Source organism: Pristiophorus japonicus, unplaced genomic scaffold, assembly GCF_044704955.1.
Source record: "Pristiophorus japonicus isolate sPriJap1 unplaced genomic scaffold, sPriJap1.hap1 HAP1_SCAFFOLD_709, whole genome shotgun sequence".
Classification (NCBI taxonomy): Eukaryota; Metazoa; Chordata; class Chondrichthyes; family Pristiophoridae; genus Pristiophorus; species Pristiophorus japonicus.
Genome location: NW_027254623.1, coordinates 116,404 through 143,211, shown reverse-complemented (window position 1 = coordinate 143,211; position 26,808 = coordinate 116,404). Strand labels below are relative to the sequence as shown.

At 45.8% G+C, this 26,808-nt stretch overlaps 1 protein-coding gene across 4 annotated transcripts; it reads left to right on the top strand.

Moving 5' to 3' along the window:
* On the top strand, positions 1-21,926 carry LOC139256311 (zinc finger protein 436-like). 4 transcript variants are annotated; one of them, XM_070874190.1, is made up of 4 exons: positions 1-111; positions 901-1,131; positions 7,104-7,207; positions 19,989-21,926. In XM_070874190.1, exon 4 carries the CDS (start codon positions 20,344-20,346, stop codon positions 21,268-21,270), a length of 927 nt encoding a protein of 308 aa, XP_070730291.1. In that variant the 5' UTR covers positions 1-111; positions 901-1,131; positions 7,104-7,207; positions 19,989-20,343; the 3' UTR covers positions 21,271-21,926. The 4 variants fall into 4 exon arrangements, with proteins under 4 accessions (XP_070730291.1, XP_070730290.1, XP_070730292.1 ...); XM_070874189.1 differs by lacking the exon at positions 7,104-7,207 and having other exon boundaries at positions 2-111; XM_070874191.1 differs by lacking the exons at positions 1-111; positions 901-1,131; positions 7,104-7,207 and adding an exon at positions 1,138-1,584.
* Positions 21,927-26,808: the final 4,882 nt, after the last annotated feature.

The following is a 26,808-nucleotide window of genomic DNA, read 5'->3' as shown; positions in this document are numbered from 1 at the left end:
GTGCGCATGCTCGGTGCCTCCACACCCCCAGTCCCCGGATGCGGCGCAGTTTGCTGTAACCAGCGGTTGGACAATGTGGGGAACGGGGGGCCGCAGGGAACCGGACTGATGGTGGGCGGCTGGGGCTGGGGCTGGGGCAGAGCGTTCGGCCGGCGGGCGGGGAGGGTGCGGTTCGTCTGTGAGGGAAAATACCGAACTGAACACAGCCCCGGAACTCAGGGTTTGGGGACATGCGGGAGATAGAGTGAGCTCAGACAGTGTGTAACCCGGGGCCCAGTGCGGGGGCCCAGTGAGATCAGACAGTGTGTAACCCGGGGGACCAGTGAGATCAGACAGTGTGTAACCCCGGGGGACCCAGTGGGATCAGACAGTGTGTAACCCGGGGGGCCCAGTGGGATCAGACAGTGTGTAACCCGGGGGACCAGTGCGATCAGACAGTGTGTAACCCGGGGGTCCAGTGAGATCAGACAGTGTGTAATCCAGGCGCCCGGTGAGATCAGACAGTGTGTAACCCGGGGGCCCAGTGGGATCAGACAGTTTGTAACCCGGGGGCCCAGTGAGATCAGACAGTGTGTAACCCGGGGGCCCAGTGGGATCAGACAGTGTGTAACCCCGGGGGCCCAGTGAGATCAGACAGTGTGTAACCCGGGGGCCCAGTGAGATCAGACAGCGTGTAACCCGGAAAGGATGGACCCAGTGAGATCAGACAGTGTGTAACCCGGGGAGAATTCTGGTGATTTTCTGAGAGTCCAGATGAGCGGGACAGAGATCTGAGGAAAAGGACAAAATCAAACAGAAATACTGGACATATACTTTTCTGAAACATTGTAAAAACACTTCATACTGCATTCCACTTCACAACATTAATATTTTTCTAATTTTCTGCCCTGCCATAATTAGATCTCCCGGTAAATGGCGGAGTAATTGAGAAAGTTCCACAGCTGGAAGGAAACAGGAATTGTGGACTGAGAAACAACAGCAGGTGAACCAGCACAGGATTTTGAGAGCACCAACCAGTGAGCCCCTTCTGATTGAAAGCGCTTCAATAGATCGACTGGGGAGAAAGATAAGAGAAAGTGCCATTTACTCAGATACACACCGGTCCTGTAGACAGTACACACAGGTTACAAGGTAAGGCAGGAAATGAGACTGGGAGAGTGACCACCGAGCACAATTATCCAGCATGAGGCCGTGCAATGGGATGTGAAGTGAGATCAGTTTCTGTCTCTCAACACACAGTCACAGTGAATCTTGTGTGTGTTTTAGAGTAAAGAGCTTTGATCTAAGAGGTGACTCCAGTTTGAGGCAGAGCCCAGCAGATGGACCGGTCTCTGTACATTAGGTGGGACTGAACTCACACCGACACCATCAGATCTCAATGTTCAAATATTTCCCATCTGGTGAGAAAGCCATTGGAAAGATTGAACCGGAAGCACGTTGTCAATTCACTGATCACGATGCACAGACCAATCTGAAATACCAGCACGACCTATCACCGATAGAATCAATTATTCATTCATGAACATTTAGAATTATAAGTAAATATATTGATAACTACGAATATTGAAGTATTGATCACTCGAGGTATGTAGTATTCTAATATACTGAAACACAGATATGGAGAGTTGCAATTTATTGATTGGCATTGTACTTGACCTCGGGATGAGCTTCTGAACCCGTATTCCCTCAATCACCAAGTACGTTTACTTCCACCTCTAACACCAGTGGTCTCTACCCTTTCCTCAGCTCATCTGCTCAAACCCTCATCCGCTCAAACCCTCATCCATGCCTCTTTTACCACCACATTGGACTACTCCAGTGCTTTTCTGATCGGCCTCACACCATGCACTCTCCGTAAATTTAAGTTCATCAAAAACACTCCTGCCCGTATCCTTATTCAAGAACACAAGAAATAGCAGCAAGCATAGGCCGTATAGCCCCTCCCATCTGCTCCACCATTCAGTAAGATCTCTATTCGATAGAGATTTTCAAAGACTCACAAAAGTGAAGAATATCACATCTCAGTTTTAAATGGCAGATCTCTTATCCTAATAAAGTTCGAGACTATCCAGCCCTTGTCAATCCTTCTAAGAATTTTATATGTTTCAATTATATCACCTTCCATTCTTCTAAACTCCAGAGAATATAGGCCTATTCTACGCAATCTGTCCTCAGCCCTCTCATCCCAACTTGTACCAATTTCCTTTCACCCATCACCCCTGAGCTCGCTGAACTACATTGGCCCCTGCTCCATCAATGCCTCGATTTCAAAATGCTCATCCTTGTTTTGAAATCCGTCCAGGACCTTGCCCCTCCCTATTGCTGTAACCTCCTCCAGCCCTACAACCCTCAGAGATCTTTCCATTCCTCCAATTCTGGCCTCTTGAGCAGCCCCAATTTTCATCCCTCCAATATTGGTGGCCGTACCTTCAGCAGCTGAGGCCATAAGCTCTGGAATTCCCTCCCTAAACGTCTCTACAATACTCCTTAATACCTATCCTTTTGAACAAGCATTTAGTCACTTGTGCTAATATTTCTTTACATGATTGGGTGTCAAATTTTTGTTTGATAAGGTGCTGTGAAGTGCCTTGGGACATTTTACGACATTTAAGGCACCATATTAAAGCAATTTGTTGCTGATAACTGAAGATATTTCGAATTGTAATGACTCTCACTGGGGTACAGTTTCCTCTGGCACTGACTCTCACTGGGGTACAGTTTCCTCTGGCACTGACTCTCACTGGGGTTCAGTTTCCTCTGGCACTGACTCTCACTGGGGTACAGTTTCCTCTGGCACTGACTCTCACTGGGGTACAGTTTCCTCTGGCACTGACTCTCACTGGGGTACAGTTTCCTCTGGCACTGACTGTCACTGGGGTACAGTTTCCTCTGACACAGATTTACTGTGTATCTAATTCGTGCTGTTCCTGCCCTGGGAGTGCTTGATGGGACAGTTTAGAGGGAGCTTTAACCTGAAGCTGATCAGGAGCTGCGGGTGGAAAGTTTTCAGTGCAGTGGCAGATCGTACTGCTGCTGAATTTTAATTGATAAGCTGCTCAGCACGGTCGAGGCGGACACTGAAGTTTGCCCTGCAGCAGTGTAGAGGAAACTTTACTCTGTATCTAACCCATACTCCACCTAGTCTCTGGGAATTTAGTGGGATTTTGAAAGCAATTGCTTGGGTAGATAGAGAGAAAGTTATTCTGCTTGGGGTGTCTAGGACGAGGGAACATAACCTTAAAATCAGAGCCAGGCCATTCAGGAGAGATGTTAGGAAACCCTTCTTCACTCAATGGATGGTTGAAGTGTGGAACTTCCCACAATAAGCAATCGATGCTTGCCCATTGAATAATTTTGGGCTGGTTGTGATTTCTGCCCAGTGACCCATTGCTTGTTCCCTTGGATTGGATCTTTATTTATTCCTATGGTTTCGTTTCGGTTTCGTTTCAGTTTCATTGCTGGACCCACCACTCAAAAGCACTTTGTCTGATCTGCCCCTGGGAATGAGCAGACTCCTCCCTCATCTCCCACACTGTACCATGTCTCCTCCTCTTTCCCCCTTGGTTGTGTTCCACACTCTGGGCCTTGGGCCTTCCCTGGGGATTCTCAGTATGAACAGGGGGATGTGTATTGAGACAGGATATCCCAGCTCTCCTCCTCTTTTCCCCCTTGATTGTGTTCCACACTCAGGGCCTTGGGCCTTCCCCGGGGATTCTCAGTATGAACAGGGGGATTTGTATTGAGACAGGATGTCCCAGCTCTCCACCTTTAAAGGGACACGGAGAGGACCACCTGGGCTAAATGGCCTGCTTTATGACATCACTGCAGTGCCTAGCAACCAACCTCCCTGAGCCTTGCTCATTATGGGCTGGCAGTGTCTGATGGGACAATGTCGAGAGAGAAAGACTTGGATTTATTTAGTGCTTTTCAAGACCATCGGACCTCTCAAAGCGTTTTACAGCCAATGAAGTACTTTTGGATTGTAGTCACTGTTGTAATAAAGGAGATTTACTCTGTATCTAAACCCGTGCTGTGCCTGCACTGGGAGTGTTTGATCGGATAAGGTAGACTGAGATTTACATGTTTATCTAACTTGTGCTGTACGTGCCCTGGGAGCTTTTGATGGGATAGTGTAGAGGGAGCTTCACTCTCTGCCTAACCCATGCTGTACCTGCCCTGGGAATTTTGGACGGAGCAATGTAGAGGGAATTTTATTCTGTATCTAACTCACCCTGTACCTGCCCTCGCAGTCTTTGATGGGACAGTGTAGAGTGAGGTTTACTCTGTATCTAACCGGTGCTATACCTGCCCTGAGAGTGTTTGATGGGGCACTGTACAGGGAGCTTTCCTCTATCTAACCCGTGCTGTACCTGCCCTGGGAGTGTTTGATGGGACAGTGTAGAGAGAGCTTTACTCTCTGCATAACCTGTGCTGTACCTGCCTTGTGAGTGATTGATGGGACACTGCAGATGGAGCTTTGCTCTGTATGTGATCCATGCTCTCCCTGCCCTGTGAGCGTTTGATGGGTTGTTGTAGGGGAAGCTTTTCTCTGTATCTAACCCGTACACTACCTGCCCTGGCATTGTTTGAAGGGACAGTGTAGAGGTAGCTTTACTCTGTATCTAACCAGTGTCGTAACTGCCCTGGGTGTATCTTGTGGGATAGTGTAGATGGAGCTTTACTCTGTGTCTAATCATTGCTGTACCTGCCCTGCAAGTGTTTGATGGGGTAGAGTAGAGGAAACTTTACACTCTTTCTTACAGAAACATAAAAAATAGGTGCAGGAGCAGGCCATTCGACCCTTCGAGCCTGCACCGCCATTCAATATGATCATGGCTGATCATGCAACCTGAGTACCCCACCCTGCCTTCTCTCCATACTCCCTGATCCCTTTAGCCATAAGGGCCACATCTAACTCCCTTTTGAATATGTCCAACGAACTGGACTCAACAACTTTCTGTGGCAGAGAATTCCACAGGTTCACAACTCTCTGGGTGAAAAAGTTACTTCTCATCTCGGTCCTATATGGCTAGCCCCTTATCTTTAGACTGTGATCCCTGGTTCTGGACGTCCCCAACATCGGGAACATTCTACCTGTATCTAACCTGTCCAGTCCCATCAGAATTTTATAAGTTTCTATGAGATCCCCTCTCATTCTTCTAAATTCCAGTGAGTATAAGCCTAGCCGATCCAGTCTTTCCTCCTATGTCAGTCCTGCCATCCTGGGAATCAGTCTGGTGAACCTTCGCTGCACTCCCTCAATAACAAGCACGTCCTTCCTCAGAACAGGAGACCAAAACTGCACACAATACTCAAGGTGTGGTCTCACCAAGGCTCTGTACAACTGCAGTAAAACGTCCCTGCTCCTATATTCGAATCCCCTCGCTATGAAGGCCAGCATGCTATTTGCTTTCTTTACTGCCTGCTGTACCTGCATGCCTACCTTCAATGACTGATGCACCATGACACCCAGGTCTCTTTGCACCTCCCCTTTTTTCAAAACTGTCACCAGATAATAATCTGCCTTCCTGTTTTTGCCCCCAAAGTAGATAACCTCACATTTATCCACATTATACTGCATCTGCCATGCATTTGCCCACTCACCTAACTTATCCAAGTCACCCTGCAGCCTCTTAGCGTCCTCCTCACAGCTCACACAGGCACCCAGCTTAGTGTCATCTGCAAACTTGGAGATATAACACTCAATTCCTTCATCTAAATCATTAATGTATATTGTAAATAGCTGGGGTCCCAGCACTGAGCCCTGCGGCACCCCACTAGTCACTGCCATTCTGAAAAGGACCCATTTATCCCGACTCTCTGCTTCCTGTCTGCCAACGAGTTCTCCATCCACTTCAGTACATTACCCCCAATACCATGAGCTTTAATTTTGCACACTAATCTCTTGTGTGGGACCTTGTCAAAAGCCTTTTGAAAGTCCAAATACACCACATCCACTGGTTCTCCATTGTCCACTCTACTAGTTACATCTTCAAAAAATTCCAGAAGATTTGTCAAGCATGATTTCTCTTTCATAAATCCATGCTGACTTGGACCGATCCTGTCACTGCTTTCCAAATGCGCTGCTATTTCATCTTTAATGATTGATTGCAACGTTTTCCCCACTACTGATGTCAGGCTAATCGGTCTATAATTACCCGTTTTTTTCTCTTCCTCCTTTTTTAAACAGTGGTGTTACATTAGTTATCCTCCAGTCCATAGGAACTGATCCACAGTCGATAGACTGTTAGAAAATGATCATCAATGCATCCACTATTTCTATGGCCACTTATTTAAATACTCTGGGATGCAGACTATCAGGCCCCGGGGATTTATCGACCTTCAATCCCATCAATTTCCCTCACACAATTTCCCGCCTAATAAGGATTTCCTTCGGTTCCTCTTCCCATGAGACTCTCGGTCCCCTTGCATTTCCGGAAGGTTATTTGTGTCTTCATTTGTGAAGACAGAACCAAAGTATTTGTTCAACTGGTCTGCTATTTCTTTGTTCCCCATTATAAATTCACCTGAATCTGACTGCGAGGGAGCTACGTTTGTCTTCACTAATCTTTTTCTCTTCATATATCTACAGAAGCTTTTGCAGTCAGTTTTTATGTTCTTGGCAAGCTTCCTCTGATACTCTATTTTCCCCCTCCTAATTAAACCTTTTGTCATCCTCTGCTGAATTCTAAATTTCTCCCAGTCCTCAGGTTTGCTGCTTTTTCTGGCCAATTTATATGCCTCTTGCTTGGTTTTAACACTATCCTTAATTTCCCTTGTTCGCCATGGTTGAGCCACCTTCCCTGTTTTATTTTTACTCCAGATAGAGATGTACAATTGTTGAAGTTCATCCATGTGATCTTTAAATGTTTGCCATTGCTTATCCACCGTCAACCCTTTAAGCATCATTTGTCAGTCTATTCTAGCCAATTTACGTCTCATACCATCGAAGTTAACTTTCCTTAAGTTCAAGACTCTAGTCTCTGAATTAACTGTGTCACTCCATCTTAATAAAGAATTCTACCATATTATGGTCACTCTTCCCCAAGGGGCCTCGCACAACAGGATTGCTAATTAGTCCTTTCTCATTACACATCATCCAGTCTAGGATGGCCAGCCCTCTAGATGGTTCCTCAACATATTGGTCTAGAAAAGCATCCCTAATACACTCCAGGAAATCCTTCTCCACCGCATTGCTACCAGTTTGGTAAGTCCAATCTCCATGTAGATTAAACTTGCCCATGGTAACTGCTGTACCTTTATTGCATGCTTCCATAATTTCTTGTTTGATGCTGTCCCCAACCTCACTTCTACTGTTTGGTGGTCTATACACAACTCCCACTAGCGTTTTCTGCCCTTTGGTATTCCGCAGCTCCACCCATACAGATTCCACATCATCCAAGCTAATGTCCTTCCTTACTATTGCGTTAATTTCCTCTTTAACCAGCAACGCTATCCCACCTCCTTTTCCTTTCTGTCTATCCTTCCTGAATGTTGAATACCTCTGGTTGTTGAGTTCCCAGCCTTGGTCACCCTGGAGCCATGTCTCCGTGATGCCAATTATATCATATTCATTAATTGCTGCCTGTGCAGTTAATTCGTCCACCTTATTACGAATACTCCTCGCATTGAGGCACAGAGCCTTCAGGCTTGTCTTTTTAACACACTTTGCCCCTTTAGAATTTTGCTGCAATGTGGCCCTCCACTTTTACTTTTCTTCTTTCTATCTTTTGCTTCTGCCCCCATTCTGCTTCCCTCTGTCTCCCTGCATAGGTTCCCATCCCCCTGCCATATTAAGTGTCATTCTCTAGTCTATCCTAGCCAATTCACGTCTCATACCGTTGAAGTTTCTTTTCTTTAGGTTCAGGACCCTAGTCTTTGAATTAATTGTGTCACTCTCCATCTTAATGAAGAATTCTACCATATTATGGTCACTCTTCCCCAACGGGCCCCACACGTCAAGATTGCTAATTAATCCTCTCTCGTTACACAAGACCCAGTCTAGGATGGCCTGCTCTCTAGTTGGTTCCTCGACATATTGGTCTCGAAAACCATCCCTAATACACTCCAGGAAAGCCTCCTCCATCGTATTGCTACCAGTTTGGTTAGCCCAATCAATATGTAGATTAAAGTCACCCATGATAACTGCTGTACCCTTATTGCAGTCCCTAATTTCCTGTTTGATGCCATCCCCAATCTCCCTACTACTGTTTGGTGGTCTGTACACAACTCCCACTAACGTTTTCTGCCCTTTGGTATTTCGCAGCTCTACCCATATAGATTCCACATCATTCACGCTAATGTCCTTCCTTGCTGTTGCGTTAATCTCCTCTTTAACCAGTAACGCTATCCCACCTCCTTTTCCTTCCTGTCCGTCCTTCCTGAATATTGAATTCCTCTGGATGTTCAGTTCCCAACCTTGGTTACTTTGGAGCCATGTCTCCGTAATCCCAATTGCATCATACCCGTTAACAGCTATCTGCGCAGTCAGTTCATCCACCTTATTACGAATGCTCCTCGCTTTGAGACTCAAAGCCTTCACGCTTGTTTTTTTAACACTCTTTGTCCTTTTTAAATTATGTTGTAATGTGGCCCTTTTTGAGTTTTGCCCTCGATTTCTCTGCCCTCCACTCTTGCTTTTCTCCTTCCTACTTTTTGCTTCTGCCCCCTTTTTCCTTCCCTCTGTCTCCCTGCATAGATTCCCATCCCCCTGCCATTTTAGTTTAAACCCTCCCCAACGGTATTAGCAAACACTCCACAGAGGACATCGGTTTTGTTCCTGGCCAGTTGCAAAACGCCCAGTTTGTACTGGTCCCACCTCCCCCAGAACCGGTTCCAATGTCCCAGGAATTTGAATCTCTCCCCCTTGCACCATTCCTCAAGCCACGTATTCATCTGAGCTATCCTGAAATTCCTACTCTTGACTAGCACGTGGCACTGGTAGCAATCCTGAGATTACTACTTTTGAGATCCTACTTTTTAATTTAACTCCTAGCTCCCTAAATTCAGCTTGTAGGACCTCATCCCGTTTTTTAGCTATATCGTTGATGCCTATATGTACCACGGCAGCTGGCTGTTCACCCTCCCCCTCCAGAATGCGCTGCAGCCGCTCCAAGACATCCTTGACCCTTGCACTAGGGAGGCAAAATACCATCTGGAATCTCGTTTGTGGCCGCAAAAACACCTATCTATACCCCTTACAATCGAATACCCTATCACTATAGCTCCCCCACTCTTTTTCTGCCCTCCTGTGCAGCAGAGCCAGCCCTGGTGCCATGGACTTGGCTGCTGCTGCCTTCCCCTGATGAGTCATCTCCCCCAACAGTACCCAAAGTGTTAGATCTCTTAATTTCCAATGAAATACGAACTCCGATGGTAGTTTTAACTTTTTAATCTTAGCAGAGAGCAACAAACTGCTGGCTGATTGCCAGTTTCTTTGTCTTACTGAGACACATGGTCAAAATGGCTGTATTTTATACCTGGATCAATTTACAGAAAAGAACTCGCCTTCTTTGACCTTATTGGCTCAATCGAAAGTCTTTTAACGTTTTAATTAGCTCGCTACCCAAGGTCCGAAAATGTCAAGTTGATTGATGAGTTAATGCAACATGCCGAACTGCGTAGCAGCCTTGACTTGGAGGTCTGTGAATTTTCACAGTCTGTCTTAATGAGCCTGTTTGAATACTCTATCAATCCCCCCTTTGATTCTTTCACAAACTGAATCATAAAACATCAGGTATCACTGGTTAAACATTCTACAAAATAATTTCATACATGTTAATAGAGTTTCCTTCTAAAATTTGTTGATGTGTTTCGCCACATGTCCGGATTAGTAGCTTCCACACAAATTTACACCAACCCGAGTTCCATCGTGGCCACAATGGAAGTCTGGTTTTAATAGGTTAATTAACCTTATTCCAATTTAATCCAAATCAATATTTTAATTCAACCAGTAAACAACCTTTCCTTAAGCATAACATACTCCTGTGCCACATACAGATGGTCTGCTGGGACCTTCAAGGTGTCTTACCTGCGGGACAGCAGCTACAGCCGCCTGGCGCAACAACATTTAATCAACATAAACAAACAATATAAAAGTAAAACAATTACAACAAATAGAATTAAACCTTCCACCAATGAAGTTCCTATTGAACCTAGCCATTCAGTGGCTCCACTCCACAAAGTGAATGATGGGGGTTGCTTAAGTTTTTCTACCTCCTATTGGATATGCTCCGCTAAGTGGGTAATTTCTTCGGAGCTATCTGGGATATATGTGCAACACTCAGTTCCGAGTAGGGTGCAAGTACCTCCCTTTTCAGCCAGGATGTAATCAAGGGCCAGTCTATTCTGTAGGGCTACTGTGCGGATTGCTACCATTTCTACATTGATTTTAACTAGGGCCTCCGAGGTATCATTGGCTACTCGTTCCACAACGGATGCCATGTTAATGGATTCCCTTGCCAGTTTGGCGGTCCCATACCCAGGGATCAGGATGGCAAAGAACCTCTCTGTTTCTGTGATAGCTCTCTTAGGACGGTGTAAATGTTCCGACAGTAACTTTATATGATACATATAAGGCACAATGTAGGCTAAATAGCAGGATCCCATCCAATTCTGGGGCAGCCAAGGGTAGGCCTATGGCCACACACCCAATAGGTGCCATTATATGCAATGAATGTTAGCTGTTTCTTTGTCAGCAACACTCCGGGGCCTGTCCAGGCTTTTCCATTTGTTTTATTCAGAATCCCCGTTACGTTAAAAATTCCCACATCGGCCCAGTTTGGACGGTTCCGTGGCTTGATTATATTATAATTCTGGGAGCAGTTACTATACCCCATATTTTGGCCTCCTTTGATGTTTCTAATCAGACAGACCGATTTCCCCGGTCTTCCTAGTCCCGTTGTATTAGTGATAACAAAAAATGGGGGCCGTTTGGAATTATTGTAGCACGGTTGGTACCCCCCTTCAAAGGTAGTCAGATTGTAACCTGCTGACTTCCATTTACGTGCCCAGTTTTCCGTATCCTGAAACGCATTGCCTGTTTTATTTTAATTAATTATCCACTCAGCCATTTCCGAGATATTCAAGGGAACTGGCCTCAAGGGAATCCCTCCCTTTGAGTGAATAGGAATATGTGCACACACCCAACAACTAGAAATGTTACCTTGTTTGGCATAAATGTATGACGTATATAAAAAGGTATTTACATGTAATTCCCTTGCTACCCTACTATTTCCCTTTGGTGCAGAGGGTCGGCTAGTAAGAAGTAGGCCTATGCCTATAATACCTACAATCAATAATTAGATTTCAGCTTCAGTTACGGGTGCTCGTTTAACGGATCCAGGCTTTCTTTCCTTGGACTTTAACAGCTGCCTGGGTGGTCAATAACACTTGATAAGGTCCCTCCCACTTGGCACCCAAAGGTTTTTTATGCAACTTTTTCACATACACCAAGACTCCCGGGATGATGTCGTGTCCTCCTTCGGGTGGATTACCCCAAGCTGCCGATACCTGTCTGGAAACGGAACTAATAGCATTGGTTAAGTTCTGACAGTATGATAACAAAGTGTCACTCATTAAGTGAACATCAGCTTTCCATAAATCGTTGGTTCCTGGCAGCGGCATGGGTCTTCCTGTTATAATTTCAAATGGGCTTAGACCTGTAGTTCTGTTCGGGGTTGCCCTAATGCTACATAGCACTATTGGTAGTGCCTGGGGCCATGGTTATCCTCCTTTGTGATTTGTGCTTTGTCGATGCTGGCTTTATGTCCTTTCAGCCGAAGGTGATCCAGCAAAGCTCGTAAATCTTGTTCATGCTGTACTTCCGTGTTTGAAGCTAGCAGGATATCGTCTACATATTGTTGGGGTAAGCATGTTAATTCCGCCCCTCTGTCTAAAAGACAGTCCACATCCTTATCGCCCACCCTCACAGTTATATATATCCCATCTCCTCTCTGTTGTATTAGTGCGAGGAGGGGGGCCAGGGTGGGCTCTAATCGTTTTTTGCTATCCCAAGTAACTCCTTCTGTTGTTGTATTGTCAGTCGCTTAAATGCTTCTATGAGGTCGTTATCTTGTGACAAGCCTGGCTTGTTGGCTGAATTGTATCCCTGGCTGCGACCTCTTCCCCAGCCACGACCTTTCTGTTTTGCCCTGCACGTCTTGGCCCAATGACCTTCTTTCCCACAATAATGACATTTTCAGGGTAATTTTCCTCATAACTGTTTATCGGAATCCTGGGATTTCCATCCCATAGCCTGTGCAGCTCGGACTTCAGCTCCCATATCCCGATCTAATTGGTTACATCGATCCACCAATGCTGCAAAGGTAGTTCCTCTACCTTCCCAGTCCGGTAACACTACCTTAAGCATTTTGGACAGTTCTGGCTTTAGACCTGCCACGAAAGCTGCTTTCAGGGGTCCAAACGCTTGTTCATCCATTTCCTCATCCGTATTATTCATACCCGAATGTTCTAGCCACGTGCATCTAAACCGCTCGTCATACTCCAGGACCTCCTCTGTTCCTTTCTGTTGGCAGGCTGCAATTTTTCCCCAGTCTGTCTTAGCTGGACTGAAGGCTTGCAGCCAGTGTTTAATCGTCTCCCATCCTGCATCTAATTCTTGCTCATTCTGCCCCAAAGCTTCATCTACCTTGTCGTGCAATTTTCTTCCCTGTGTTTTTGGCACCATTATGGTCAAAATTTGCACTCCGTCCCAGGGATGAAGTTGATATATATTTCTTAAGCGGTCCAATTGGTCCCACGTTTTTACTCCCCCTTTCTTTGGATTGGGCAATTCCTTGGACCATTTATCAATTTTCTCTGGGTCTGCCGGATCATGAACTAAGTATTCTTCGTACACCCTTCTCTTTGTTTTTTTGGTTCCGCCCTCATCCGCAGTCTCTTCTGATTTGACTACAACTCGTCTTTTTTTAAATGGGGCAAAGCGCACCCCTAATTCTTCATCATCCTCCGACACTGTATTGTCGGAGGATTCAGAAACCGTATCTATTCCTCGGTCGTGTCTTCGGGTTTGCGCTTTTAATTTATCCAAACATGGGTACCCTGGGAATTGATCAATACATTTTCCTTTTCCTATTACTGTCTCTTGACCTAATGATTTTTTCCATTCTTTAATTTCACCTTTAAGATCTTTAACTTCCGCTTCCAGCTTTTCAAGTTCAAGCTTTTTCTGTCGCAGCTGTGCACAAACTGCTTGCAATTGATCCTTTGTACTGGTCAGTTCTCGATCATGTTGGGAACGCATTATAATTTCATTCCAGTTTCGAATCTGTCCCATAACCGCTAGGGACCATCTAGTTCGCTCTTTATTTTTCATATGGGTCGTTTTTCCCCAGACCCTTTTAATCTCGTCCAAGGACCATTGTCCTTTGGAGGTTCCGTACTTTTGTTCGATCTTAATACAGGTTTTAGATAAGTTGAATTGTTGCTCTATGTATTCTTTCAACTGTTCAAGAATTAAATCTAAAGAAACTTCAGGTGGTGCCTGCCCACCTTTAACAGTTGTAGGCAATTCTTTGCCCTTATCTCCTGCTGCCATTTCTTTACTGAGTTCTTTACTGGGGTCTCGAGTTGTAGGCCTGCTAGCCGATCAATAGGTCGGTGATTAATTAACTAACACACCGCCGAAGTTTAGACGTCTATGGGACCTCGAGCCGACTACCAACCGGAGAGTTCGCAAACCGGAGGTTTTCGGAATCGCATAGAAGGAGAGGCAAATTTAGACTTTTGACCGAGGACTTTTTTTTAAAAAAAGAGGAGTCCTTACCTCAATATATAGGTCCGATGTCCAAAATTCAGTTTCTTTCCTCAGCGATCCTGCTCGCAGCGCCAAAATTGTTAGATCTCTTAATTTCCAATGAAATACGAACTCCGATGGTAGTTTTAACTTTTTAATCTTGGCAGAGAGCAACAAACTGCTGGCTAATTGCCAGTTTCTTTGTCTTACTGAGACACATGGTCAAAATGGCTGTATTTTATACCTGGATCAATTTACAGAAAAGAACTCGCTTTCTTTGACCTTATTGGCTCAATTGAAAGTCTTTTAATTGGCTCGCTACCCAAGGTCCGAAAATGTCAAGTTGATTGATGAGTTAATGCAACATGCCGAACTGCATGTAGCAGTCTTGACTTGGGGGGTCTGTGAATTTTCACAGTCTGTCTAAATGAGCCTGTTTGAATACTCTATCACAAAGTGCTGTATCCGTTTTGGAGGGAGATGACCGCAGAGGACCCCTGCACTACCTTCCTTCCACTGCTCTGCCTGATGGTCACCCATTCCCTACCTGGCTGTGTAACCTTTACCTGTGGTCCAACTCACTAAACTTGCCATTCACGACATCCTCAGCATCGCGGATGCTCCAGAGTGAATCCATGCGCAGCTCCAGTGCCGCAATGCGGTCTGTCAGGAGCTGCAGCTGGATACACTTCCTGCACATGTAGTTGTCGTGTCCCTGATTTCCCAAATAGCCCAGGAGGAGCATGACACTGGTCTGGGCTTAACCCTTAGATTAACTTAATTGGTAACAATGCCAAAGGTTTCTGACTGATCAGAAAAAGAAAAAAGATGAAGAAAAAGAAAAACTACTCACCAATCAACCAGCCAATCCCTTACCCTCTTGGCTGTGACATCACACTACGATTCCTTTTTACTTCTTTCTTACTTTTGACCCTGCGGCAGCTGCAGCTCGCTGCTCCTCCCCGAACTGCCGCTGACCTGGGACCCCGCTGGGCCTTTATAGGTCGCTGCTCACTCCTCCCCGAACTGCTGCCAACCTGGGACCGCTGCTGGGCCTTTATAGGCCGCTGCTCGGTCCTCGCTCGCTCCTCCCTGAACTGCCGCCGACCTGGGACCTCCGCTGGGCCTTTATAGGCCACTGCTCCTCCCCAAACTGCTGCCGACCTGGGACCGCTGCTGGGCCTTTATAGGCTGCTGCTCGGTCCTCCCCGAACTACCGCTGACCTGGGACCACTGCTGGGCCTTTATAGACCACTGCTCCTGCCCGTCCTGTACCTGCCCTGTGAATAATTACTAGGATATTGTAGAGGGAGCTTTACTTTGTGTCTAACTCGTACTGTACCTGCCCTGGCAGTCTTTGATGGGACAATGTAGAGGGAGTTTTACGCTGTATCTAACCCGTGTTGTACTTGCTCTGCAAGTGTTTGATGGGATAATGTAGACGGAGATTTACCGTGTACCGAACCTGTGCTAACTGGGCAAGTAGTGAGGAGGACTCAAAAAATCTACAAAGGGATATAGACAGGTGGGCAAAAAATTGGCAGATGGAGTATAATGTTAAAAAAATATGAAGTTATCCAATTTGGTAGGAAAAATAAAACAGGAAATTATTATTTAAATGGGGAGTGATTACAAAATGCAGTAGTACAGAGGGATCTGTGGGTCCTTGTAACATGAAACACAAAAAGTTAGCATTCAGGTACAGCAATTAATTTGGAAGGCAAATGGAATGTTGGCCTTTGTTGCAAGGGGGATGGAGTATAAAAGTAGAGAAGTCCTGCTACAACTGTACATGGCGTTGGCTGCGAAGTCAGGTCGCTCATTGCAGTGCGGGCAGGCACAGCAAGAGGGGTGAAGGAGCAAGAGTTTGTCGAAGGAAGTGACCGGGGCCCAGGAGAGGCGTGAGTTTGGGACCTAAAAGGGTCGAGGGTCCAGGGGCAGCACGGGCCAGCCCACACTGCTATATGTGTGCGCGCTCGGTCCGTGCAGCAGAGCTGGTCTCCAGTCGTCTTGGATAACCCTTGCCACTGGGCCAAGACCAAGCTCTGTCAAGCCCGTGTGGTGGCTGGTGTGCAACGGCCACCACATGTTTAAAAAAAAATCCACGCACAGACATCTTCCACCCTTCAATATATAGTTTGGGACCTGCAATATTAGGGCCTTGATTGAAACACCTGTGAAATCATTGAACTCATCCCTTTTTGGCGTTGAAGCAAGTCATCCTCGATTCGAGGGACCGCCGAAGAAGAGGGGATTCGGCGAGGGTAATGCCTTTGAATGTTATGGGGCGGTGGTTAGACTCTCGCTTGTTGGAGATAGTCATTTCCTGGCACTTGTGTGGCGCGAATGTTACTTGCCACTTATCAGCCCAAGCCTGAATGTTGTCCAGGTCTTGCTGTAAGCAGGCATGGACTGCTCCATTATCTGAGGAGTTGCAAATGGAACTGAACACTGTGCAGTCATCAGTGAACATTCCTAGTTCTGTTTTCATACCTTTGTAGTCGCCTTTATTTAGAATCAGAACACTGGGTTGAGATCTGACGTTCTCACCCTCCAACTGAATTTGAAATTCAACCATGTTATGTTCACTTTTTCCAAGAGGATCCTTAACTACGAGATCATTTATTAATCCTGTCTCATTACACTACCAGATCTAAGATAGCCTGCTCCATGGCTGGTTCCGCAACGTACTGTTCAAGGAAACCATCTCAGAAACACTCTATGAACTGTTGGTCAATTTGATTTGTCTAATGAATATGAAGATTAAAATCGCCCATGATTATTGCCGTACCTTTCTTACAAGCATCGATTATTGCTTGATTTATACTCCATCCAACAGTGTAGCTACTGTTAGGGGGCCTATAGACTACACCCACCAGTGACTTCTTCCCCTTATTATTTCTTATCTCCACCCAAACTGATTCTACATCTTGATCTTCTGAGCCAATATCATTTCTCATCACTGCACTGATCTCATCGTTTATTAACAGAGTTACCCCACCTCCTTTTCCTTTGTCTATCATTCCAAATTGTCAAATACCCCTGAATATTCAGTTCCCAGCCTTGGTCACCTTGCAACCACGTCTTTGTAATAGCTTTCCGATCATACTCATTGTGCCGTTAACTCTTCTATCTTGTTACGAATGCTCCGTGCATTCAGATAAAGAGCTTTTCATTTTGTCTTTTTACCATTTTTCGCTGCTTTGACCCCACGGTCTGTTCCACTCTTATTTTTATACATTCTGTCCCTTCCTGTTACACTCTGGTTATCATTTCCCCCACCGCTACCCTGCTCTATTGCCTTCTCCTTGCTCTTTGACTTTTTAAATTTACGCTCACCTGAACCCTCCCACCCCCCAACCCCCCCCCCCCACTATTTAGTTTAAAGGCCTCTTTACAGCCCTAGTTATTCGCTTCGCCAGGACACAAGCACAAGCCTGGTTCAAGTGAAGCCTGTCCCAACGGAGCAGCTCCCTCTTGTCCCAGTACTGGTGCCAGTGCCAGTGCCCCATGAATCGAAACCCATTTCTCCCACACCGGTCTTTGAGCCACGTATTCATCTCTCTGATCATATTTACCCTATGCACATTTGCACGTGGCTCGGGTAGTAACCCAGAGATTGCTGTCTGGGTTCTGCTTTTTAATTTAGCCCCTAACTGCTCAAAATCCCTCAGCAGAACCTCTTTCTTTGTTCTACCTATGTCATTGGTACCTACGTGGCCCACGACAACTGGATCTTCCCCCTCCCACTCCAAGTTCCTCTCCAGCCCAGAGGAGATGTCCTGAACCTTGGAACTGCGCAGGCATCACAGCCTTCAGGACTCCCGCTCATGGCTGCAGAAAACTATACTGTTTCCTACCACTACAGCATTTCTTTTTACTCCCCCCCCACCCCCCTTGAATGGCCTCCTGTACCACGGCACTGTGGTCAGTTTGTTCATCCTCCCTGCAGTCCCTGCCTGTGTCCAAGCAGGGAGCACGAATCTCGTACCTGTTGGACAATTGCAAGGGCTGAGGATCCTCCATCACTACCCCCTGCATCCCCACAGCTGCCTCGCTCGTAGTCACACCCTCCTGTCCCTGACCATGGGCCAAAGTTGAATTAATTAATCTAAGGGGTGTGACTGCCTCCTGGAACACAGGGTCCAGGTAACTCTCCCCCTCCCTGATGTGTCGCAGTGTCTGCAGCTCGGACTCCAGCTCATCAACGTGGAGCTGAAGTTCCTCGAGCAGCCAACACTTACTGCAGATATGGTCACCGTGGACCTCAATGGGGTCAACCAGCTCCCACATGCAGCAGCAGTAACACATCGCCTGCCCTGCCATCTCGAATGTATTTAGTTAAGTTTTCACGTTTTGAAAGTTTAGATTTTTAATCCCAGCTCTTAATTTAAACCAATGCCAAGAAAAGAGAGAAAAACTGACCAACCAATCACTTCCCTGCTTTCCTGTGATGCCACACTTTGAATCTTTTTATTTCTTATCCTCCCAGGTCACTTGGTGCTCATTCGGCTGTCTGCTCGGCTGACTCACGCCCTTTGTAGGCTTACCACTGCTCCCACTCTCGCGCCCTTTCCGAAGGGATGGGCATAAGTAGGTTTTTTCCCTCGTGTTGTTTCTCTCACCACCTGGTCAGTAGTGGTGCTACCGAGCCAGTCTTGATGGACATTGAAGTCCCCCACCCAGAGTACATTCGGTGCAGCTTGCTACTCTCAGTGCTTCTTCCACGTGGTGTTCAACATGGAGGAGTACTGATTCATCAGCTGAAGGAGGGCAGTAGGTGGTAATCAGCAGGAGGTTTCCTTGTCTATGCTTAACCTGAAGTCACGAGACCTCATGGGGTCCTGAGTCAGTGTTGAGGACTCCGGGCCACACCCTCCCGACTGTATACTACTGTACCGCCACCGGTGGGACAGGACATACCCAGGGAGGTGATGGAGGAATCTAGGACATTGGCTGAAAGGTATAATTCTGTGAGTATAACGATGTCGGGCTGTTGCTTGACTAGTCTGGGCCATCTCTCCCAATTTTGGCACAAGTCCCCAGATGTTGGTGAGAAAGACTGGGCTGGGTGGGCCATTGTCGGGTCCATAGCCGGTGCGGAGGTCGATGCCGAGTGGTCCGTCCGGTTTTATTCTTATTATTGTTTTTCGTAGCGGTGGATCAATTGATGAATCAATATGATCTTATTGAATGGTGGAGCAGGCTCGAGGGGACAAAGGGCCTACTCCTGCTTCTAATTCTTATGTGCTTATACCCTAGCCCAGACCCTGTCTCTATATTAAGAGCAATGGTCCCAACACTGACCCTGGGGACACCACTGTTTACATCCCTCCAGTCTGAAGAACATCCATTAACCACTACTCTCTGTTTTCTGCCCTTTACCCAACTTCCTCTCCACGCAACCCCACTCCCTTTAATACCATGAGCCTTAATTTGATCAACAAGCCTCCTATCCGGCACCTTATCAAACATCTTTTGACAATCCATCTACACAACATCCATTGCATTTCCTTTCTCGCTGCACTTTGTTATTTCCTGCAATAATCCCTGCTGTCTATCCTGAATGAATCCATTTCACTACCAAATGTTGCAACGTTTACTTCTGTAGCTAGAATCCCCCTGCGCACGGGACCGGGCTGTGCTCTGAGCAGGCGCAGTGCCAATGTTGGAGGTGGTCTGAGGCGGAAGAGACATTCTGCGAGTTGGTAGGAGCTTGTGGGCTCAGCGGAGGAATTAGACCCCTGGGTGGGCTGGGCAGCTTCATAAATACTGGTGTAGGCCTCAGGCCCCAAATATGAGCCCGCAGGCTCCATGTTTGACCTGCGATGATAGACCCGACCGCTCGGGGTAACTAGCTGAATTCTTGGACAGGATCAGGGCGTCTGTGTGGCCATCTTGGTACAGGAGCAGAGGGCAGGCGGGGCTTTAGGGTCCCAGTGACCTCGAGAGAAAATCATTTCCTCATTTATTCTCAGTCTGCACACACGGGATGCAGAACTGAACCCAACCAGAGAAGAGGGAGTGAGAAAACTGCAGATGGAAGAAAGAAATGATGGAGGTGGTGCGATGAGTTTGGATTTCACCACAGGGTGGAGGGAGAGTGTGTGGGATGGGAATTTACAGCTTTGGGGAACAAGAGACGAAAGAATGCTCCATAAAAAGTAGGATTGTCTGTCCTCAATTTCTATCCTGCACTTCCAGTGCTGACTTTCGTAAACACCTTTTACAGGATATTAGAAGAGGAGGATTTACAGATGGGAAACTCGAACCAATCATATCAAGATCTGACAGAGTCACTCGATTCACTTGAATATCATCAGCCTTTGAATGTGAAAGGAGAAACGTTTGTCTGCTCTGTCTGTGGGAAAAGATTTCAAACATCAATGTGACTGGAAAAGCACCGAGACACACACACCCGAGTGAGAGTGTTCCAGTGCCCTGATTGTGGAAAGAGCTTCAACCAGTTACACAGCCTGAAAAAACATTGCATCATTCACAGCGGGGAGAAACCGTACACGTGTTCTGTGTGTGGACGAGGCTTCAACTGATCGTCAAACCTGGAGAGACACAAGGACACCTGCACCATGGAGAATCCATGGAAATGTGGGGACTGTGGGAAGGGATTCAATTGCCCCTCTGCACTGGAAACTCATCGACGCAGTCACACCAGGGAGAGGCCGTTCACCTGCCCTGCGTGTGGGAAGGGATTCACTCGTTCATCCCACCTCACTGAACACCAGCGAGTTCACACTGGGGAGAGGCCGTTCACCTGCACTGTGTGTGGGAAGGGATTCACTTATTCATCCAGCCTGCTGGCACACAAGCGAATTCACACTGGGGAGAGACCGTTCACCTGCTCCGTGTGTGAGAAAGGATTCACTTGTTCATCCAGCCTGGTGAGACACCAGCGTGTTCACACTGGGGAGAGGCCGTTTACCTGTCCCGTGTGTGGGAAGAAATTCACTGCATCTTCACACCTCATTGAACACAAGCGAGTTCACACTGGGGAGAGACCGTTCGTCTGTCCCGTATGTGGGAAACGGTTTGCTAAATCATCTCATCATCTGAGTCACCAGCGAGCTCACACAGGAGAGAGGCCGTTCATCTGCTCTGTGTGTGGAAAGGGATTCACTAATTCATTCGATCTTCATGCTCACCAGCGTATTCATACCGGGGAGAGACCTTTTACCTGTTCTGTGTGTGGGAAGGCATTCACTCGTTCATCCCACCTCACTGAACACCAACTTGTTCACACCAGTAAGAGACCGTTTAAATGTTCTGACTGTGAAAAGAGCTATAAAAGCAGAAATGATCTGATGAAACACCAACGCACTCACACTGGGGAGAGGCCGTTCATCTGCTCCGAGTGTGGGAAGGGCTTCACTCTTTCTTCCAACCTGCTGACACACCAACGCATTCACACTGGGGAGAGGCCATTCATCTGCTCCGAGTGTGGGAAGGGCTTCACTCGTTTATCCAACCTTCAGTCACACCAGCGAGTTCACAAGTGACTGCAGGGGTTGGATTCTGCTTTTATTGTTGCCGTTAATCACATCCAGGACTGAACCATGTTCACTCGGACAGTTGGAGTTTGTTGCTGCTGGTGTAATTAATCCCTCTAACTGGGCTGGAGTTTAATTTTCTGGATATCATAGAATCATAGAATAGTTACAGCACAGAAGGAGGCCTTTCGGACCGTCGAGCCCGTGCCGGCTCTCTGCAAGTCCCACTCCCCGCCCTTTCCCCGTGGCCCTGCAAATGTTTTATTTCCGGTACTTATCCACTTCCCTTTTTGAAAGCCACGATTGAATCTGCCTCCACCACCCTTTCAGGCAGTGCATTCCACATCCTAACCACTCGCTGCTTAAAGAAAAGTTTTTTCTCATGTCGCCTTTGGTTCTTTTGCCAATCACCTTGAATCTGTGTCCTCTGGTTCTCAATCCTTCCGCCAATGGGAATATTTTCTCTCTACTCTGTCCAGACCCCTCATGATTTTAGAGCACCTCCATCAAATCTCCTCTCAAACTTCTCTGTTCTAAGAAGAACAACCCCAGCTTCACCAGTCTATCCATGTAACTGAAGTCCCTCATCCCTGGAATCATTCTTGTAAATCTTTTCTGCACCCTCTGTCAAACAACGATGAAATAAATCAGCTTTGTTTCCTACATACAGTGAGTCGATTCCTTGATTTCTCCAAGAGGAGACTAATTGATGTCCTGTTACCGACTGTTCCTTTTCTCCTTTTGTATTTATAAAGTGCCATTCACGGCCTCTGTTTTAGTGATGTTGGTTGAGGGATAAATGTTAGCCAGGACACCAGAGAGATTTCTTCGAAATAACGTCATGGAATCTTTTATGCCCACTTGAGAGGTCAGATGGTTCTGATTCTCAGAAGATCAAGATGTAGAATCAGTTTGGGTGGAGATAAGAAATAATAAGGGAAAGAAGTCACTGGTGGGAGTAGTCTATGGGCTCCCTATCAATAGCTACACTGCAGGACAGCATCTAAATCAAGAAATAATGGAGGCTTATAAGAAAGGTACTGCAATAAGCATAGACGATTTAAATCTTTATATTGATTGGATATATCAAAATAAAGATTAGGTAGCCTTGAGGAAAAGTTCATAGAGTGTATTCGGGATGTTTTCTTAGAACAATGCGCTGTGGAACCAACCAGGGAGCAGACTATTTTAGAATTGGTAATGTGTAATGAGACTGGGATTAATTCATGATCTCATAGTAAAGGATCCTCTTGGGAAGAGTGATTATAGTATGGTAGAATTCCAAATTCGGTTTGAGGGTGAGAAACTTGGGTCTCAAAATAGTGTCCTGAAAAATAAAGGCAATTACAAAGGAAGGGTAAGACAGTAGATAAGGAGTGGCAGATATTTAAGGAGATATTTCATAACTCAGCAAAGATATATTCCAATGAGAAAGAAAGACTCTAAGAAGGATGAACCATCCATGGCTAACTAAGAAGTAAAGGGTGGTATCAAATTGAAAACAAAGGCATACAATGTTGTGAAGATTAATGAAGGCCAGAAGATTGGGAACTTTTTAGAAAATAGCAAAGGACGACGAAAAAAAAGGGAATAAATTGAGAATAAACTAGCAAGAAATATAAAAACAGACAGTACAAGCTTCTACAGGTATATAAAAAGGAAGCGAGTAGCTAAGTTGGTCCCTTAGAAGAGGAGACTGGGGAATTAATAATGGGAAACAAGGAAATGGCAGAGAATTTGAATAAATATTTTGTATCGGTCTTCACTGCAGAAGACACTGAAAGCATCCCAATAATTGATAATCAAGGGGCTATTGGGAGGGGAGAACTTAAAACAATCACTATTGCTAGGGAGAAAAGGTACTAGGCAAACTAATGGGACTAAAGGTGGACAAGTCCCCTGGTCCTAATAGCCTGCATCCTCGGGTCTTAAAAGAAATGGCTGCAGAGATGGTGGCCACATTGGTTGTAATCTACCAAAAATCCCTGGATTCTGGAGAGATCCCAGCAGATGTAATTCCCCTATTTAAGAATGGAGGGAGACAGAAAGCGGGAAACTGCAGACCAGTTAGACTAACATGTTATTGGGAAAATGCTGGAGTCCATTATTTAGAAAATCATAATGCAGTCAAGCAGAGTCAGCATGGTTTTATGAAAGGGAAATCATGTTTGACAAATTTGATGGCGTTCTTTGAGGATGTAATGAACAGGGTGGATAAAGGGGAACCAGTAGATGTCATGTATTTGGATTTCCAGAAGGCATTCGATAAGATGCCACATAAAAGGTTACTGCGCAAGAGAAGAGCTCACGGGATTGGGGGTAATATATTAGCATGGATAGAGGATTGGCTAACTAACAGAAAACAGAGAGTAGGGATAAATGGGTCATTTTCAGGCTGGCAAACTGTAACTAGTGGGGTGCCTCCACAGGGATCAGTGCTGGGGCCTCAACTATTTACAATCTATATTAATGACTTGGATGAAGGGATCGAGTGAATGTAGCTAAACTTGCTGATGATACAAAGATAAGTGGGAAAGCAAGTTGTGAGGAAAACTCAAATAATCTACAAAGGGATATAGATCAGCTTAGTGAGTGGGCAAAAGTTTGGCAGATGGAGTATAATGTGGGAAAATGTGAGGTAATCCACTTTGGTAGGAAAAATAAAAAAGCAAATTATTATTTAAATGGGGAGAGATTAGAAAATGCTGCAACACCGAGGAATCTGCGGTCCTTGTACATGATGCACAAAAAGTTAGCATGCAGGTACAGCGTAATTAAGAAGGCAAATGGAATGTTGGCCTTTATTGCAAGGGGGATGCGTATAAAAGTAGGGAAGTCCTGCTACAACTACACTGTTGGTGAGACCACACCTGGAGTACTGCGTACAGTTTTGGTCTCCTTATTTAAGGAGGGATATACTTGCATTGGGGGCAGTTCAGAGAAGGTTCACGAGGTTGATTCCTGAGATGAAAGAGTTGTCTTATGAAGAAAGGTTGAGCAGTTTGGGCCTATATTCATTGGAGTTTAGAATGAGAGGTGATCTTATTGAAACATATAAGATTCTGAGGGGGCTTGACAGGGTAGACGCAGAGAGGATGCTCTCCCCTGTGGAGGAATTTAAAACTAGGGGGCATAGTTTCAGAATAAGGGGTCGCCTATTTAAAATGGAGATGAGGAGGAATTTCTTCTCTGAGGACCATGAACCTTTGGAATTCTCTGCCCCAGAGAGCTGTGGAAGCTGGGTCATTAAATATATTTAAGGTGGAGATAGACAGATTTTTGAACGATAAGGGAGTCGAGGGTTATGAGGAGCGAGCAGGGAAGTGGAGTTGAAGGCAAGATCAGATCAGATCAGCCATCTTATTGAATGACGGAGCAGACTCGAGGGGCCAAATGGCCTACTCCTGCTCCTATTTCTTCTGCTTTTATGGGGTCTCATGTGAAAGAAGGCACCCCCGACAGTGCAGCGCTCCCTCTGCACTGCATTGGAATGATTTTATGCTCCATGCTCTGGGGGTGGACTTGAACCCACAACCTACTGACTCAGAGACTACCACTGAGCCACAACTAACACCGCATTGCTCGGGATTATTTGAGTTCTCTTGCCGTCTGTTACTCCCACGGGCAAGTCCGAGCTCCCCATACCTTCAAGAGTGCCTCTCCTAGCCTTGCGATCAGAGAATCATAGAAATTTACAGCACAGAAGAGGGCCATTCGGCCCATCATGTCCGTGCTTGCTGACAAAGAGCTTTCCAGCCTGATCCCACTTTCCAGCTCTTGGATCGTAGCCTTGTAGGTTACGACACTTCAAGTGCATATCCAAGTAATTTTATAAATGCTATGAGGGTTTCTGCCTCGACCACCCTTTCAGGCAGTGAGTTTCAGACCCCCACCAACCTTGGTGAAAATATTTCTCCTCAAATCCCCTCTAAACCTCCTACCACTTACTTGAAATCTATGCCCCATGGTTATTCAACCCTCTGCTGAGGGAAATAGGTCCTTCCTATCTGCTCTATCTAGGACCCTCATAATTTTATACACCTCAATTAGGTCTCCTAAGCCTCCTCTGTTCCAAAGAAAACAACCCCAGCCTATCCAATCTTTCCTCATAGCTAAAATTCTCCAGTCCAGGCATCATCCTCGTAAATTTCCTCTAACCTCTCTGGGGCAGTCACATCTTTCCTGTACTGTGGTGACCAGAACTGCACGCAGTACTCTAACTGTGGCCTAAGTAGTTTTTTATACAGTTCAAGCATAATCTCCCTACTCTTCTATTCTATGCCTCGGCTAATAAAGGCAAGTATCCTGTATGTCTTCTTAACCACCCCGCTTTGTCCCTCTACACTTCTCAGTGTCCTACCATTTATTGTGTATTCCATTTCCTTATTAGCCCTCCCCAAATGCATTACCTCACATCTCTCCGGATTGAGTTCCATTTGGCATTGTTCTGCCCACCTGACCAGTCCATTGATACCTTCCTGCAGTCTACTGCTTCTTCATTATCAAGCACAGGGCCAATTTTTGTATCATCTGCAAACTTCTTAATAATACCTCTTATATTCAAGTCCAAATCATTGATTATATATATATCACAAAAAGCAAGGGACCAAGTACTGAGCCCTGCGGAAGCCCACTGGAAACTGCCCTGGGAGGGTGGAGAAGGAGATTTACTCTGTATCTAAACCAGGCTGTAGTTGGCCTGGGAGTGTTTGATGGGGAGTATAGAGGGAGCTTTACTATATATATATATATATATATATATATATGTAGAGGGAACTTAACTCTGTACCTTGCCCGTGCTAAATATGACCTGGGAATGTTTGATGGGACAGTACAGAGGGAGCATTACTCTGTCACTAACCCGTGTTGTCTATGCCCTGGGAGTGTTTGAAGGGTCAATGTGGAGGGAGCTTTACTCTGTATCTAATCCCTGCTGTACTACATGTCTTATTACATTAATATATTTGCAGAATTGGCATATAATGAATTTCAACACTGATAAATGTGAGATATTGCATTTTGGTAACAGAAATAAGGAGGTCACATATTAGTTGGAAAACCAGAATCTAAATGGGGCAGAAGAGCAAAGTGATCTCGGAATACAAATGCAAAAATCACCAAAGTAGCAACGTAGGTTAATAAGGCCGTTAAAAAGAGCAAACCAAGCACTCGGGTTTATTTCCAGGGGGATTGAATTAAAAAGTAGCTAAGTTATGTTGAACTTGTATCGAACCTCGGTTAGACCACATTTGGAGTACTGTGTACAATTGTGATCTCCATATTATAAAAAGGATATAGAGGCATTGGCGAGGGTGGAAATTAGGTTTACAATTATGATACCAGAAATGCGAGGTTATGCCTATTAGGAAAGGATGAACAGGCTGGGTCTCTTCCTCTTGAAAAGAGAAGATGACTTTTGTTTTAATTCGTTCATGGGATGTGGGCTTCGCTGGCAAGGCCAGCATTTATTACCCATCTCTAATTGCCCTTGAGAAGATGGTCGTGAGCCACTTTCTTGAACCGCTGCAGTCCGTGTGGTGGAGCGGT